Below are 15647 nucleotides of genomic sequence, written 5' to 3'. Positions count from 1 at the left end.
CTCTGTATCCGTTTCTGATGGCTCCTGAGCCTGTCTGCACATGGGATGAAGATGGTGAGCTCTGCAGTGCTCTTCAAGAAGGCATTCCCTTGGTCTTGCCACTGCTAACCCGCTGAAAAGGTCTTCTGGACATAGGTTAACCTCATTCCATTATACTATTCAATCTCCCAAGGCTCAGGTGTAAATACACGAGGCCTAGGAGAGAGGAAAAACATGTTTCTGTCATAGTATAAGACCTTAACACCAACATCTGATTTTTTTAAATATGAAATTACTGGAGCTGATTGCAGTATTGTATAAGGAATTAATTGCACACATACATACATTCACCTTCTATGAAATAAGCAGACCAGACACACTTTCTCCATGAGGGAGAGCTGCCACATACATATTAAACTGGACTTTGACACTGCAGGCAACACCTGTCTGAAACTTCCTAACAGACCCTGACCTGCCCACAAGGAAAGCAGCCCTGCAGATACATGCAGGGCTCCTCCACCAGAGCTGGCAGAGGCAGTAGATTCAAAAGAAGCCTGGAGGGAAGAGCAGAAGGCATGCGGCAGCATTAACAATACATTGTAATAACAGGGAGAAAAAAAAAAAAACAACAAAAAAAGAAGCCAGCTCAAAACTGATAGAGATCTTTAATTTAAAAACCAAGTAAGTTTATTCATTGGAAAAGTGCAACAAAATACCCCAAGGATAGTACATTGTACTCCAACAATTAAAATTACATTAAAATGCAGATAGGAAGGTCTGAGTCTTCAAGAGAACGGGCACATAAGCTAGTGCTTTCTTTTGCTTCAATATCTTTATCTTTGGGTGACAGATATAGTCACTGATTAATTTCTTTTTTTAGGTACTTAATTCAGAACTCCATTGCTTCTGCTTGCAAGTCATTCTGTCCCTTAAAGATGTTAGCTTGAGACTGCAGGACCATAATCTGCAGGCACTTGAGAGGGGACAGTTTTGAAAGACTAGAAATGTGGGGCTCAATCACATACTTACTGTTGGGAGAAGACCCAACTGGGAGGTACTAGGTATTCTAAGTCGATATTGACCCCAGTCATTTCCCTCTAAAATCTGAGGCATGCAGAAAGCTCCAGCTCCACTCCTACGATCAGTTTCTCCTGCAGCTGAGGAAAAGCAAGCAGGCAAAAAGAGAGCACAGGACTACAGCAAGCAGGGGTTGCTTCAGGGAGCTGCTAGTTTCTGATCACTGAACCAATTTTTGCTGTAGAGGGGATTCTCTTGGAAATGCCCAAGCTAGGTCTCACACCCACAGCAGCTCATTTCTCATTCCTACTTGTTTATGTACTTCAACTGAGCTTTACAAGCTCAATAGGATTCTTTAACACATAGCAATTATGTATATTTTGTTAGCACTTTCTGCCCAAGGATTTCAAAATACTCCATGAGCATCACTGAACCAAGCTTAAAATTCTCATACAGGTATTTTAAATGGAACTGAGTGCAGCAAACGTCCAAGGCCCGTGCTGAACTCATCCCTTTCCTTTTGAATTCGTTTTCTCCCCCAATCTATTTCTCACAGCAAGAAGGACTACACTTATTCTGTAAAAGTTTATTAACACCTGTACAGACAAGTTGACTTCTAGTATGATTACATTAGTTCCCAATTCCACATGGAGCTTGCCTGTCCAGTCCATGTCAGCATGATCTCCTGGTCTCAGCTGTCTGTATTTGGTTTATGTCTCTTGGCACTGCTCTTCTCCTGGTGGTGACTGTTTTCAGAGGGTGCTTGGCCCTTTGTGTTTGTCCCAGATTCCTCTGGAAATTTCTGACCTTCAGCCAACACCTGCCGAATAGTCATATTAATGCGGGAAGACTGCAAGTACTTGGCACAGACCTGCCAATCCTCATCGGAGCTGTGCTCGATGACTGAGCCAACAGGGAGGTCTGAAGAAAGTGCTTGGTCCAGGCACAGAGGCAAAGTTGTCCCTTCGGGGTTGGGGAGGACCCGTGGGACAGCATGGTACAGCAGACGGCTGAAGCCAGACATGACCATGATATCTCCACTATGCATGAACATTGCTGTTGGGGCTTCCTCCCGCTTCCGGCCTCCAAGCAAAAATATCGAGGATTGCCCAAAACTACAGGTGGTATGAAGATGGAGAGAGAAGAGAAAACAAATTCAGGCAGAGAACAATTACATGTACTGTAATAAAATATTAGCAACTAAATTTCTTAAAAAACAACCACCACCCAAACAACAATAACACCTCCCTCCTCAAAAAAACACCAAACAAAACCCAGATGGACTCCTAGGAACTACTTTACAATGACGATGTGGAAAACAGACTACGAGGCCTGGTTCAAGGTAGGCATAGTGTGATCAGGTGCCCTGCCAGGTCTGAAGCTCTGCTGATGGATTTAATCCTTGCCTGTTAGTACCCAGTTGCCCCTTTACTGCTTTAGACCAGAACTGTGCTCTGTGCAAAGAGCCCTTCCACTCCAGGTACCATATCCATGCTGTTCAAGTAGCTTTAAAAAAAAAAAAGTCTATGCCCTTGAGCTAGTTTCCCACTATTCAAATCTTCAGAGAGTGAACATTATATACCAAATTAGCAAGCTACATCATACTGACTTCCTATAACCATATGCACAGGAAAAAAATGCTACCAAGCCTTCCACAACACTTGAGTACTTTCCTTAACTCACCTGAATGATAAAAGGGGCCGAGAATGGTCTAGTTCAGACTCATCCACATGAATTCCCAGTGAGGAGTCAAAATGATAGTAATTCAAGATCCCTGCTTGTGCTTGGAAACCCTGGAACCCGCAGGCTGCAGCCACTTGTTCTGACAGGAATGCAAGGTCTGAGGGAAAAGGAGTGTGGTGATTTGCTGAGTATTTCTAGAGGAAGGAGAACAAAATTAAAAACAAACCATACCCAAATTGAGCAGCAAATACAATTGGAAACAAACACTGAATGAGAACTCAGAAGTCTGGCTGATAGTCATGGTGAAGGACATCATATTTGCCTGAAAAATGACTACGACATAGGCAGAACGACAACAAGCTTACCTCTTATCATTTAATTCTGGGCCTATGCTGAGACTGCCAGAGATTCAATTAATCATGGAATAAATCATTTTATCTGGATGGCAAATTTGAAGTCAGTAAGGTTAGTACCAACATCACGAAGATCTACCTGGTCACTACTTAAAGCTGCCAATGGAGAATCAGTTCTCCATCTCATCAACAGAGAGCTCCAAAAAGAGCATCATTGTTCCTTCTCCAAAGAATAAGACAAACAGGAGCCGATTGCAAACCTACTTTTTCCTCTCTCCTATGAGTGATTCTGAGAGGAGTGGAAGGGAATAACTAAGTTTTTGTTATGGCCACCCTATAATACACTGACCTGGTAAATACAAGGCTGCAAGCAGATTTGGTTAAGTATCTGCAGTGTACTAGTAGACTGCATATTCATTCTGCCATCCTTTCTTAGTCTCCATCTGACTCAGTCTTATGAAAAAGTTTATTTTAGTCTTTACAATATTCAAGGAGCCCCAAAATAGCTGTTAGTTGGTGAGACTGTGCTGTACTGATTCAGACTCTTAAGTTCAAAGTCACATCAACAGCAGTCTATTCCTGCTCTCTCTCACCCCTCCAAGGAGGGGTAATTTCTCAGAAGTAGCTGTCTTCAAGCATTCAAGGTCATTCTTACCCTAAGTATTTAACAACGCTTTTGTGATCATCCCTTTCAGCAGGGTAAAAAAACTCACGCTGAAATGGAGTCACAGGTCTAGAGCTGAGCATATGCTGTTTATGTCACCTTTCAAAGGAAAGAATGCAGAAAAGGACTTTCACTGTTAAATCCTCCACAGAAAACTAATACAGATTAAAAGGTTCTTACAAGCATGGTTTGTTACAGCCTTTCCTCAAGACTGTCTGGTATGATCATAAGCATCTTACTATATTTTATTCCATGATACCCTACTCTGTCTGCCACTCTGAGTGCTTACTGCCAAGAAAAATGGAGAAGAATTTAATTTCAATACCTTAGTATCCCAATTATAATGGTAACCAAGGGTCACCCAGCGCAGCTTCTCCAATAAGCTTCTCGGCTCCCGTTTACTGGAACCTTTCATTCTGCAAAGACAAATTGGAAAGAAATAGGATGTGTTAATTTCTGAGGGGCCTTCTGGTAGCACAGCATACAGTAATAAGATCCACTCAGCCATACGACAGCATATTAAAACCATCAATGCTAAACTTGTATTTTCAGTGCCATTAATTTTTTTCCTCCAAAGACCTTGAAAGTTCAGTTCACGCAATTTCTGCAAGCTGTAGGGCGTACTGCCAACTGCTGTCCATTTGAAAATTTGTATTTTCCACATGGTACCGAGCAGATTATCAGATGGAGAAAACACAGTGAACTGGTTCAGATTTAAAAGTCAGAATTATGCACATACTATTTGAGCACCTGGAAGAACAGCATCTGTGAAGATCCAAAAGCTGCAAACACAAGGAAAAGATATTCTAGTCAGTTAATGGAAAAAAGGAAAATGCTTTGCCTGACAGTGAAGCATTTCAAGCTGTATCATACTGCAAAGGGCCTTTAGTTCTACTATGTGGTACTTTTACAAGAAATCCTTAGGGTAGACTGACTCAGTCTTCAGTAAGACAGCACTAACTATGACCATTTACATCTTGTAATGTCAAGAAGTCCAGATTGCAGGTGTCTCCTATCCAGACAGCTATGCATGACAAAAACCTGTTCTTCTCAAGGGAAAACCCTCATGCAGAGGGACCCAGTGGTCTGAAACCACATATCGATTTCCCATTCTTACTAGAAGGTCATGATGGCAGGTAGAGACCTCAGGGCTGGGCTTTTACTATGGCCTACGGAAAATAATATTACTATAGTAAGACAGAAACATACTAGTGACAAATATGAAAAGAAGGTATGTGGCATCTAGTCCACTTATTCCAGCAATTTCAGCTTCTTTTCTCAAGCCAAGTCATGTGTTATGGTAAATAAAGAAAGAAAAGGGAAATGTACTCAGGATATCATGATAAACAGTAGCACCAGATGGTTGGCTCTCATTTATAGCCTCATTAGTTCAGTAAGACATGTTCTCTTTTACAAAACAGGATTCATATTTGTGCTGCCATGTTCAAGTCTCAGCAAACCATGTGCATTTAATGGGCATTTCTACCCGGATGCACAGCTTGCTTCTGCCCTTCACCTACACCATACTGATACCTCCTAAGCTAAAGTAGAAACAGGATTAAAAGGCCAGTTTCTTTATCTGTAGTAATTTTTCATAGCTTATTGATTATTGAAAGTAAGTCAGACTTCCAGTTTCCATCTTTGTCATAGGGTAATAGCAACTGCAATTACCGTAATGCAGCGACACAGTAACTGGCAAATACATCCTGCCTGAAACAATTTAGGGAGCCTACAAGCAGGTGACACAGCATTTTGAAAAGGGAAAGCCCACAACTCCTTCCTCTACATCTTTCAATCAACAAACTTACGTTCATAATTAAACATTTTTAGCACTTGCATTTTGAAAGTGCCCTTGTTTCACTACAGCGCTGGAGTATTTGCACAACAGCAAGAACTCTAATACGCTCAGTACGTCCTTATTCCCAGAACTTAGTATTTTGCATGTGATTTCATATGTGATTGCTAAGAAGAGAAAAGTCCTCATGTTACGTATCTGGAAACAAGAAGTTCCTAGAGCTGTAGCAGCAGGTGCTCCTAACAAGAAAGCACAGAGAAATTCTGGTGTAACTATGTTAGAAAGAGCAAGACTGAATTTGCAGGGGTGCTTTGATCTGAAGCTCCTTTTTTCTTTACTCACTGGTAAATGATTTCATCTATAAAATTCCCCCAGCTGTTTCCTTATACATAGGAATATATGTCTATATCTTGTAGGGATGCTGTACCCTCTTTTATGGATTTAATTGTCCCCGGCACTAAAGAAAACACACAAACCCCACTTTGTGAAGAGAGCATAGCATACATTTCTAGGAACTGTATGGACATCCCTGCCTCGTGATTTCTGCATCCTGAAAAGAGCAGAAAAGCCGTGACCCAAGCACATTTATGCATCTTCCTGATGGCTTTATAAAGCATTAAAGTTGTACCCAATTCTGGAAGCAAATCTCTTTTTAGTTAAGTGCTCTGTTTCTCTCCTCCCTGAAAAGCTCTCATTCCAAGTAGTAGACAAGTTGGCTACTTTGATCTGCTGTCTCCTCAATAAAAGCACAAATACAGCAGTTTGCTCACTTGAAGACTCAGGCAAGTGCTTAATAAAACTGCCAGTGTTTCTGCCAGCTGTCACTTTTCTAAACACTGTTTTCAACTGAACTGGATTCAGCTGCAAATTAACCTCTGTTCTGATCATTCTCTGTGTGTGCAGGAGGAGCTGCTGGGAAAGGTCTGTCAAGCTGGAACAGTACCACATTTTTTTCAGCTGTAGGGCACAATGCACAATACTTTCAAAGAACAATTTTTCATCCTTGATGGAACACAAATGTGAAAGTCAGTATTTTAAACAAAAAAGGCACCTGCATTCTGTAACTAATTCTGACTGAGCCTGGAAAACTCAAGTGGGGACAGAACTTCACTCCTAGGAGTAAATATTTAAAAGTCCAAAGCTTGCTTTTGCCTCTTCATATCTTGTAGATGTTAAGAGTCTCTTTGAAGAAAAAAATCTCAGCATGTCAATTTTACTAACAGACTGAGACTGAAGACGAGAGTTGTAGGGAACTCCAGTCACTCCATCACATGAAACAATTGTTACCTAAAACAAGCAGTGAAATCTACAAGGTAATCATAAATACTCAACTAAAAAATTGTGTACTGTAAACAGCATCTATCTTGTATGTATTTTACAGGTGACTCTAATCAAAAAAGAAAAAGGTCTTTAAAACTTGGACTTTAAAACTTTGATATATTCTTCATTAACCTCCAAATTAAGTACAGGAAATGCAGCTGAGCCACAAAACTCGGAACCTGTGGGAATCTTTCAGAGTAAACGCGATTGCCACTAAAACAGGTACAGTTAATCCCCATCTCAGATTGTATGAAAATAAACACCAAGCCAAAGAAATACTTTGGAAAATAGAAATGCAGAAACTAGCTGACATGAGATCAAAAAAGTGCACATACAGCCTTTCAAGTACAGTACACTAGGTCTGACAGCTGACCGGGAAGAAGAGCTGGCATGAGCAGGAGGTTGGGAAAGGATCCTTGTTGCCTCAGGAAAACTGAGGCCAAGAGGGACCTCCCAGTTCCACTTGCACCTGTGCTTAGCAAGCTTCTGAGAACCATGGTATCAGCCAAGGTCACTATTTTCTATTTGACTGATGGCTTTGGAATAATTTGCTACTAGAAAATCCCATTTTGAGTGTGAAAGCGGAGAATTAACAAGGATACACATCAAGCCATGCAAAAATCCATCTTCAACCTGGCATGTCTGGAACCATCTGTATACTGCCAGCAGGTATACAATCTTTTCCAGCTTCCCTTCCCTGCTCATTTTCTTAGACCTTCTCATTGCAGGCCACTTCTGGCTCTGTTACTTTTGACCACCAAAGGTTACTGTGGACTCACCTCAGCTGCTCCTTGCTCTGCCCCCACAGGTCAATGGTCTTCTCAGGAGCCATGTGCAGGTCCAGGTTGCAGACATTGGGTTTTTGGGGGTATAGTTTGAGACACTGTTTCACCCAGTGACGCTGGCAGCCCGGGAGGAAAGGGTTTGGTATGAAAATAAACCCTGACCACAGAGAAAAAGGGAGGGGGTGAAGAGGAAGTATGATTAGGCATTTCCCTGTTTTTTTCCTAAAACTAGAGCAAAAGACAGGGGTTGAAGGTACTAAAAAAACCACCTTAGGCATATAACCACTGACTCTGCATATAAGCTGATGAAATCTAAAACCAGCTCTGAATAGTTAAAACCTATTGTGGTTTTTTTTTCAGTACAAACAAATGGTGGCCATAAGGTAGAAGGCAGGGAGGGCAGACAGTGCTGGTCTGAGTGAAAAATTACAATAAAGGACATATCTGTGTAAGGCATATTGATTACAGGTAGATAGAATAATAAGAACTTGGAAAGCCAGTTGCTGTGGAGTAAATTTGATTTTGAAATGATTCTGCAAGACTTTTGTCTTGAACCCTGTGAAGTTAAAAGTAATTCTGGCCTAGTTTTTCTAGACTTCAAACTCACTCTGTTGTTGTGTCTGAGTTCAGACTGTATTCTTACTGCTACTTCAGCATCATGAACTGCAGAGAACAGTCCACAGGCTGAGCAATCGCTAGTAACATAAACTCTCCTCTCCTTTGCTTCATGCTTATTTCCAACTAAATCTGGTTGTATCCATCTTTATATTTTCATATGGCAATACCCAAGGGGGATGAAAGTCAAATTACATCCCAAACTGCCAGCTGCTGACTGCAAATACTTCCCAGTTATTGTTAATTAGCAAAAGAAAATAAACTTGTAGCTAGTCTGCACATTCATTTAGCCAGGCACCTCAGGCAGAGTTCAAGCAGCAGTGCAGGTAAGGGGGTCAGCAGAGATGTAATGGATTGATTTAGTCTATATCTTAACAGAGAAGAGTCCTTGACATAAGATCTGCTACTACCAGAAGTGCTAACAGGATTCTTCACTGGAATTTTCCCCCAGCACCCCAGGGGTGCTTCATTCCAGGCCAGGGTCAACAGTATTGACGAGTAAGTGTCTGATGGGAAGATGCTATTATTCTGTATTGTACCTACTCTGAGAACCAAGGCACCCTCTCAAAGACTGTCAATTCAGTAAGACTCACCAACATAAAATTCACATTCAAAGAGAGATAAGGGTATAGGAGGAACAAAGGAAAAGGAGGCTTCAAGGTTTTGCCCTACTGTGTCTTTTTGAACTTGTCAGTCATATCAAGTTAAACAGACAAAAACAGATGAAAAGGGAAGAAGCAAGGCTAGGCATCTCAGTAGGATACAAACTTGCCTTGTGGCCTTAGGAAAGTGATAATAAAAGTGGAGAAAAAGCTTCCTGCCACATATCTCACAGACCTCACAAGATTAAATTAACTGGTTAGAAAAAGAGCCTTCAGTTTATTAATAACATACTGTCATTCATTTCACTCCATCCCTGCACCTGCAGACTATGGCAGCCTCTGACAGGTCTGCTTACAAGAAGTTTATTTGCCAGAAGCATTAAATTTACTTTCTGTTGGCCTCTGCATAGAACAGAATAATAATGTTGCCCTTTCTGTCCACAGTTTTTGACGTGGTGTTCTCAAAACACTTCAATGAAATTATGCTGTACTACATATTATCTCCAGGTACTAATGAAAGAATTGAAGTCTGGAGGGCTAGTTCCTCACAGAGCTGAGAACAAGTATCTTCATTTTATGACTCTTGTATCGGAAGCTTAGAATGTACTCATGTACTCATGTCTCTCCAAATCTATTGTTGCTTACTCCTAAGAAACCAGATTAGTCTGGATTTCTAAAAGAGAGAACAACTAAATGGGTTACCACTATGTTTCTGATATCAAGAAAGGCAGAAAACCCCGAATTTGTAAGAGCTGCAGAGTTTTACTATAAAATTCTACACTAATGTTCAAGCGTAATAGTTCCTGGGAGGGCTAACAGTTGTAGAAATCAGTGACTTGCCACACATTGAAGACAGAAAAGGAGGAAATACTTTTCTTCCTGAGCTGACTACAGAACACCACAGGCAAGCTTTGAAGGCAACACACTTGAACCTCCTGGCGTTGAAAGAGTTGGTCTGAGTGGACTGTGCAAAAGCTAAATTCTTCAGGGGTCTTTGTGCTAAAGGAATCTGCCCTCAGGAAGCAGATGCAATTCTCTTACTGCAGCAAAATCTTGCAGCACACTAGGTATTAATTTACACCTAGTGGAAGTGGTCTCCAGCCTCAGTCAAAGGAGAAGACACACAGATGTCTAGAAACAAGAACAACCCCTCAAAAAATCAATTTGTGTCAGTTACAAAGTGCCAAAGACAGCAGCACCCACATCTCACACAACTTCAGACACCTCAACAGAAATTCACCCAGCTTCCTTAGTCTTACATTTCACTGCTCACTGTGGGGACAAAACCAAATTACTTCCCCTCCATTTGCTCATAGACAAACTAAGGAATTTGTAACTTATTTTACATGGCTATTGAGGCAGTTGGTTAAATATCTTATAGTGCTTTGGGATGTCCAGATAAAAGTTTCTGGAAAAGGATAAAATATTATTCTTGTCCACAAATTACTTCATTCTAAACAGGACTAAGAATTTATTAATGTATTTGCATTTCATTTTAGTGAAAGGTTTTCTTTGTCAAAACAGAAGAAAAGATGCAGTTAAGTGGAACACTTGTGATCTTCCCCCTCCCCGTGTAATTGCTAGGAAAGACATTTAGACAGACATAAAATGACAAGTGAGACCAAGCAAGGGCAGCTATAATATGACAGCTAAATGGAAAAAAAAATCTATAGAGGCAAGAAGAGGTGGAAGCCTTTCTCTGGAACTTATTCAATTCCCTGTGAATTAACCACGCTGGATGGCTAGTGTGGCTGCCCCAGTTTCAGAAATGGTAGGCTGGCTTCATGGCAACTCACACAGACAATGACTGCGGTCATGATGACCAGAAGAAACACGAGAAAAAACAAAATCAAATGAACAAAAATCCCTGAAATAAGGAGGACCTGGGGAACAACAAACTCATGAGCCTTACCAAAATCCCTGGTATGATTATGGAGCAAACTTCCATGATGGCCACTTCCAGGCACAAGGCGGCTGGGGCAGCCAGCAAAGATTTACTGAAGGCAGATTTTGTCCAACCAACATTACTGCCCACTACAGTGAGATGCCCAGACAAGGGGAGAGCAAGGAATGCTGTTTACCTTCAACTTAGCAACATTTTCCAGTTTCCTCCAGTATCACTGGGGCCAAACTGGGCACTCATGGAGTTTCTGGGTAAACTAAACTAGATAGCAAAAGCTGGCTGGGCCATCAGGCTTAAAGAGTAGTGAGTTGATGGTTCAGTGGCTGTTATGAGTTGCATTCCTCACATTGATACAGGGACCAAGACTGACAACTGCACCTACATCAACAACCTGGACAATTGGACATTCATCCTCATTGCACTTACAGACAACATTAAATTGGGGCAGCAGTGGATATGCTGGAGGCCACTGCTGCCACTGAAAGGGGCATTGACAAGATGAAGGAATGGGCCAACAAGAACCTCAGGAAATTCTACAGTAATAATCCTGCACCTGGGACAGAATAAGCCCATGCAACAGTATAGCCTGAAGACTGACTAACTAGGGAGCAGCTCTAAATCAAAGGATCAGGGTCTTGGAGGACAAACCGAGCAGGAGTCAGCAGTGCACCCTTGTGGTGGTGAAGGCTGATGGCACATTGGCCCATATTAGTAACATCTACCTAAAGGGGCAATACAGAGAACATGGAGCCAGATTCTTCTCAGAGGTGCACAGCAAGATGATGAGAGGCAACAGTCACACACTACAGAAAGGCAAATGTTGATTAGATATAAGGTGAAAAAGATCACAACAAGAGTGGCCAAACACTGGAATGGGTGCTCAGAGAGGTTATGTGATCTCTGTCCTTGGAGATTCCCAAAACTCACCCATACAAAGCTCTGAGAGATCTGATGTAACTTTCAACTTGACCTTGCTTTAAGCAGGGAGCTGGACTAGATCTCTGGACGTCCATTTCAACCTAACCTCTTCCTGTGACTGTACCAGGTATCCTGAGAACCTAAGATCCATTTCAGTTTTTGAAATAACCTGCCTAATGAAATTCTCTATATCTTGAATAGGACAAGAGGTTCTTATTCACTTATTGTACTCACTGTTCTACACCAGCAAGGTGCTGCCACACTTCATCCCTGAAATTGCTGTATTTCAGCCACTTAGCTAATTTTTGTGATGTACATTGATGAAAAACAGATGCCACAGAAATATAAATTATTTATCAAAGGCAACAGGGATCCATTCTCATGAGGGGTGGTCTGACTGATCAGAGACCATGAAAGAATGGGCCCTTCTGTTCTGACCTTCATCTACTGCCACATCCCACCCTTTAGGTGACTCGTTTGTCCTCCTGCACTTAAAAAAAACATTAAATTACACTAAAGCGAACCATAATAGCTTTTTCAGGCAAGGCAAGGAAGGTAAGATGAAAGACACCTGAATTCAAAGCGACAAGGACATATTTAATTTTTTTTTGAAATCTACCTACCTGGATACCCATTGAGGCCATAGGCTTTCCACTGGCTAACTGGTCGTAATCCTGCTCTGGAGGCATCTTGATCACTGACTGAAGAAATACTGAGCTGTGATCTGAACACCTGGCAAAAGAAAACAGATTTGGTTAAAAAACAAAACAAAACTCATCCAAACATGGCACTGATGAGAAAGAATGCTACCGTATTGCAAGGTAAGTTGCATCAAAGTGCCAATTGCACCACAGAACTATTGTCTAAGCAAATGTGACCAGAAGGCGGCACACTCCTAAGAGAGTTGGTATGTACTCAACACAAGAACACAAGATGTCCTCCATTCATAAAAAAACACCCTATTTATAGTAATGAGAAAAAATTCTGCACTATTTGTCTATTTCCACAGTACAGCCTCATCATTATAAAACACTCTGGTAATTATCAATCTCCATTAGAGGGCAATATTTAGTACCAATAGCACTTTATACCTTCAAAGCATGTTCCAAATAGAAGTTATTGCTCATGATGCCACAGGGTAGATGACTATTCTCATCTGTAACTTAGAGAAGTTGTAGCGCAGTGATGAAATGGCCTAAGTTGTCTAATGTGAAGGGCTGCAGAAACCCTGTAAATTCTGAATACCACATTGCCATTCCTGTTTCCAACAGCAGAGTCAGCAGCTCAAGGCTTAGCAAGATACATTCCTCAATGTACTCTCTTGGGTCCTAGTAACACATGTATTTAAGCTGCAATAAGCAAACACACGCTGAAAGAAACAAACTCATTCACTGTGTTCCCAGCCCTTTCATCCCTTTGGACTGGAAACTGTCTTGGGGAGGACACGGTAGAGGCAGGTTGGTTTTGTTCTGGCTTGGTTGCCCTGTCCAGTTCTCCCTGTGGCTGTGCAAGAGTACAGGTGTGGAAAAGGAAAGAGCTGGCCATAGTGGAAATAAGCAAGCAAAGATGGTAAGACTTACTTTATGCCAATTTAAAGTGTATATGAAATCAAGGCCTAAGTACAAGCACACAGGGTCTGCAGCAGTGAATGCATAAATCATTCTCTCTGCAGGCTGGCAGCTCTGGTTACCATGTTCTGAGCAACAGCTCAAAATTACATACATAAAATTTGTGAGAAAACTCTAAACTAGTGCTGGGCAGAAGCTCCTGCAACATGCTCAGCTTTATCAACTTCTCAGCTCTCTGCCCAAAGCAGCTCCGTGACTGTCAGCCTTGAAGAGCCTGGCTTGGAGTCCTGTCTGCAGAACGTCCCCAGGAAGGCTCTTCCTTTAAGACTCTGCCCCTTTCCACCTTCTTAGTCTGCTTCCACACCAGCTGCTGCCAGGGCTTCTGGAGAACAGGAGCTGTTTCTGTGCTGAAGAATTACATTTGCTGAATCAGTTAAATACGCCTGGTAGCAGGGCAGCTGGGGTACGTCTCACTTCACTGAAGAGCTCAATCACTTGAAGCAGTTTTCTGAGAGAAATGGAACAATAGTATCTGGGCAAATCTGCCAGGCCTGTAGCTCTTCTTAAAGTGAAAAGCCACATTTTATCCTTGGGGAAAGAGAAATAAAAGATGCTTTTGCTCCTAAGCTATCCACTGATCTTTGAAGGTAAAAGGCACAAGAAAAATGATATTGAGAGGGGACAGATGCTTGCGATGCTCTCAAGTACTTTGAATTTCCCAGAAGGTCTGTAACGCTGGAATCCTTTATTTGATAAAGGATTGCTGCAAGCTCAGGAAAGGCTGAAATGTTAACAGCTCCCTTGTTTAATGCTAACGCCTTGAAAAATTTCATATGGGTCAGGTTTTGTGTCCTGTTAACAATGTCAAAATTATAGTCTGAAAAGACAGAAAAATATATATTCTAATAGAACAGTCAAAAGAAAAGGCTAAGCACTTGAGCTATGAAAAATTAGGCAAAGTTTAATTTTAACTATATTCCTTACTCCCTTTTTTCATATAGACTCATACATAGAAAATCCCTGGTTAGCAATACTTCAGCACATATCTGTTATCCTTTTGTGAGGTGATTAAATGGAAGATGAGTTTAAGGGATCACTTCTCTACCACTCAAACATGGTAAACGTCTAACCATGGTGGATGCTACTTTCTGATGTGCTCCTGCGTGCCCTAATCCATTGCAATGGTGGGACTTGTCCTGATGGTTCAGCCAAATGTTTGTAATACGTTAAGGAGTAAGAAAGGAGAAGAAACTTCACCAAGGAGAAAGACAGCAAGAACACATGCACAGCAGGGGGAGAAGCCGGTGCTGGCTCCCTCTCTGGCTCAGCCAGGTATTTCAAGGCCAGCACAAGGATCAGTAGGCCTAGGAAATAGTGTCAGCTCCAACAGTGACACTTGTCTTTTTGTTTTGTTTTTTCCTTCCATCCGCACGTTCCTTTGCTTTCCTTAAGTAACGGGTGGTTTTGAAGATGCCTTACTGCAGCACAGAGCTCTAATTAAACACTACAGAACCAAATAAACGTAAGTAAAAAGGTGTAAACCTGCAGACAGGCAGCGTGCTGGCCGGGCGGCCCGGCCGGCCCCTCAGCGGGCTCCGCGCTCCGGGCACGGCACACGCAGCGGCCCGGGGGAGCCCGACAGTGCGGACAGGGGCTCCGGGCCCCCAGAGCCGCACACCCCGGGCTCCCCGGCTCCACACACGCAGCTTACTTTTAAGCGGTTACCCCCAAGAGGCTCGTGGCCGGAATGGTGCGTCTCCGAGCCAGTACGGGGACAGGACTAGAGACTGGGCGCCGAGGAGCGGGGAAGCGGCAGGTGACGAGCACAGGCTGCAGCAGCACCGCGCTCACACCCCGGGGCGCGCCGTGCGGCGAGGGCAGGAGGAGCCCAGCGTTACCTGGCTCCCCGGCACGGAAAAATCCACCACGCCCCGCAAGTCCGACGCGTCGCGCTGCCGGTACAAGCGGAACAGCCGGCGGAATGCGTCCTCCCCGCCCTCCCGGGTGAGCGCCGCTGCCGCCCCGGCCGCCATTTCGAGCAGGCGGCGGAGGTCGGGCGGGCGGTGCTGCGGTGCGCACTGCCGGGGCGGGGCCGCCCCTCCCGCCGCTCCAAGATGGCGGCGGCCAGCGCGGTGCGGGCGGTGGGGCGTCGCTCCAGGAGGGCCTTCGACATCTTCGTGGCTGAGGTTCCCTGGACCGTGTCGAGCAGTGAGTCCATGCCGATCCCCTCATCCCCACCGGCGCTGGGGATTGCCCTGGGCCGGGCGGCACAGGAGGAGGCGGCGGCCGCCCCGCCGCGTGTGCCTGTTGGGGCTGTGGGGTCGGGCCAGGGCGGTTGTGGCTGCGTGGGGGCGCTGGGCCCGTGTAACCGGTGTGTTTCCCCCGCAGAGGAGCTGAAGGAGTACTTCTCCCAGTTCGGGGCAGTGCAGAGGTGCCAGCTGCCAT

The 15647-nt window shown here is 43.4% G+C and overlaps 1 protein-coding gene across 1 annotated transcript; it reads right to left on the bottom strand.

Annotated features, from left to right (window-relative positions):
* Nucleotides 1-625: 625 nt before the first annotated feature.
* On the bottom strand, nt 626-15409 carry ALKBH1 (alkB homolog 1, histone H2A dioxygenase). The gene is given in 7 exon segments (XM_082058832.1): nt 626-2111; nt 2680-2873; nt 4022-4112; nt 7591-7753; nt 12258-12366; nt 15101-15277; nt 15280-15409. Coding segments are annotated over 7 exon segments (1254 nt in total). The 5' UTR covers nt 15376-15409; the 3' UTR covers nt 626-1687.
* Nucleotides 15410-15647: the final 238 nt, after the last annotated feature.

This window comes from Streptopelia decaocto (assembly GCF_964273445.1).
Source record: "Streptopelia decaocto genome assembly, chromosome: 7".
In the NCBI taxonomy this organism is placed as follows: Eukaryota; Metazoa; Chordata; class Aves; order Columbiformes; family Columbidae; genus Streptopelia; species Streptopelia decaocto.
This window is presented reverse-complemented; position numbering and strand designations above follow the sequence as displayed.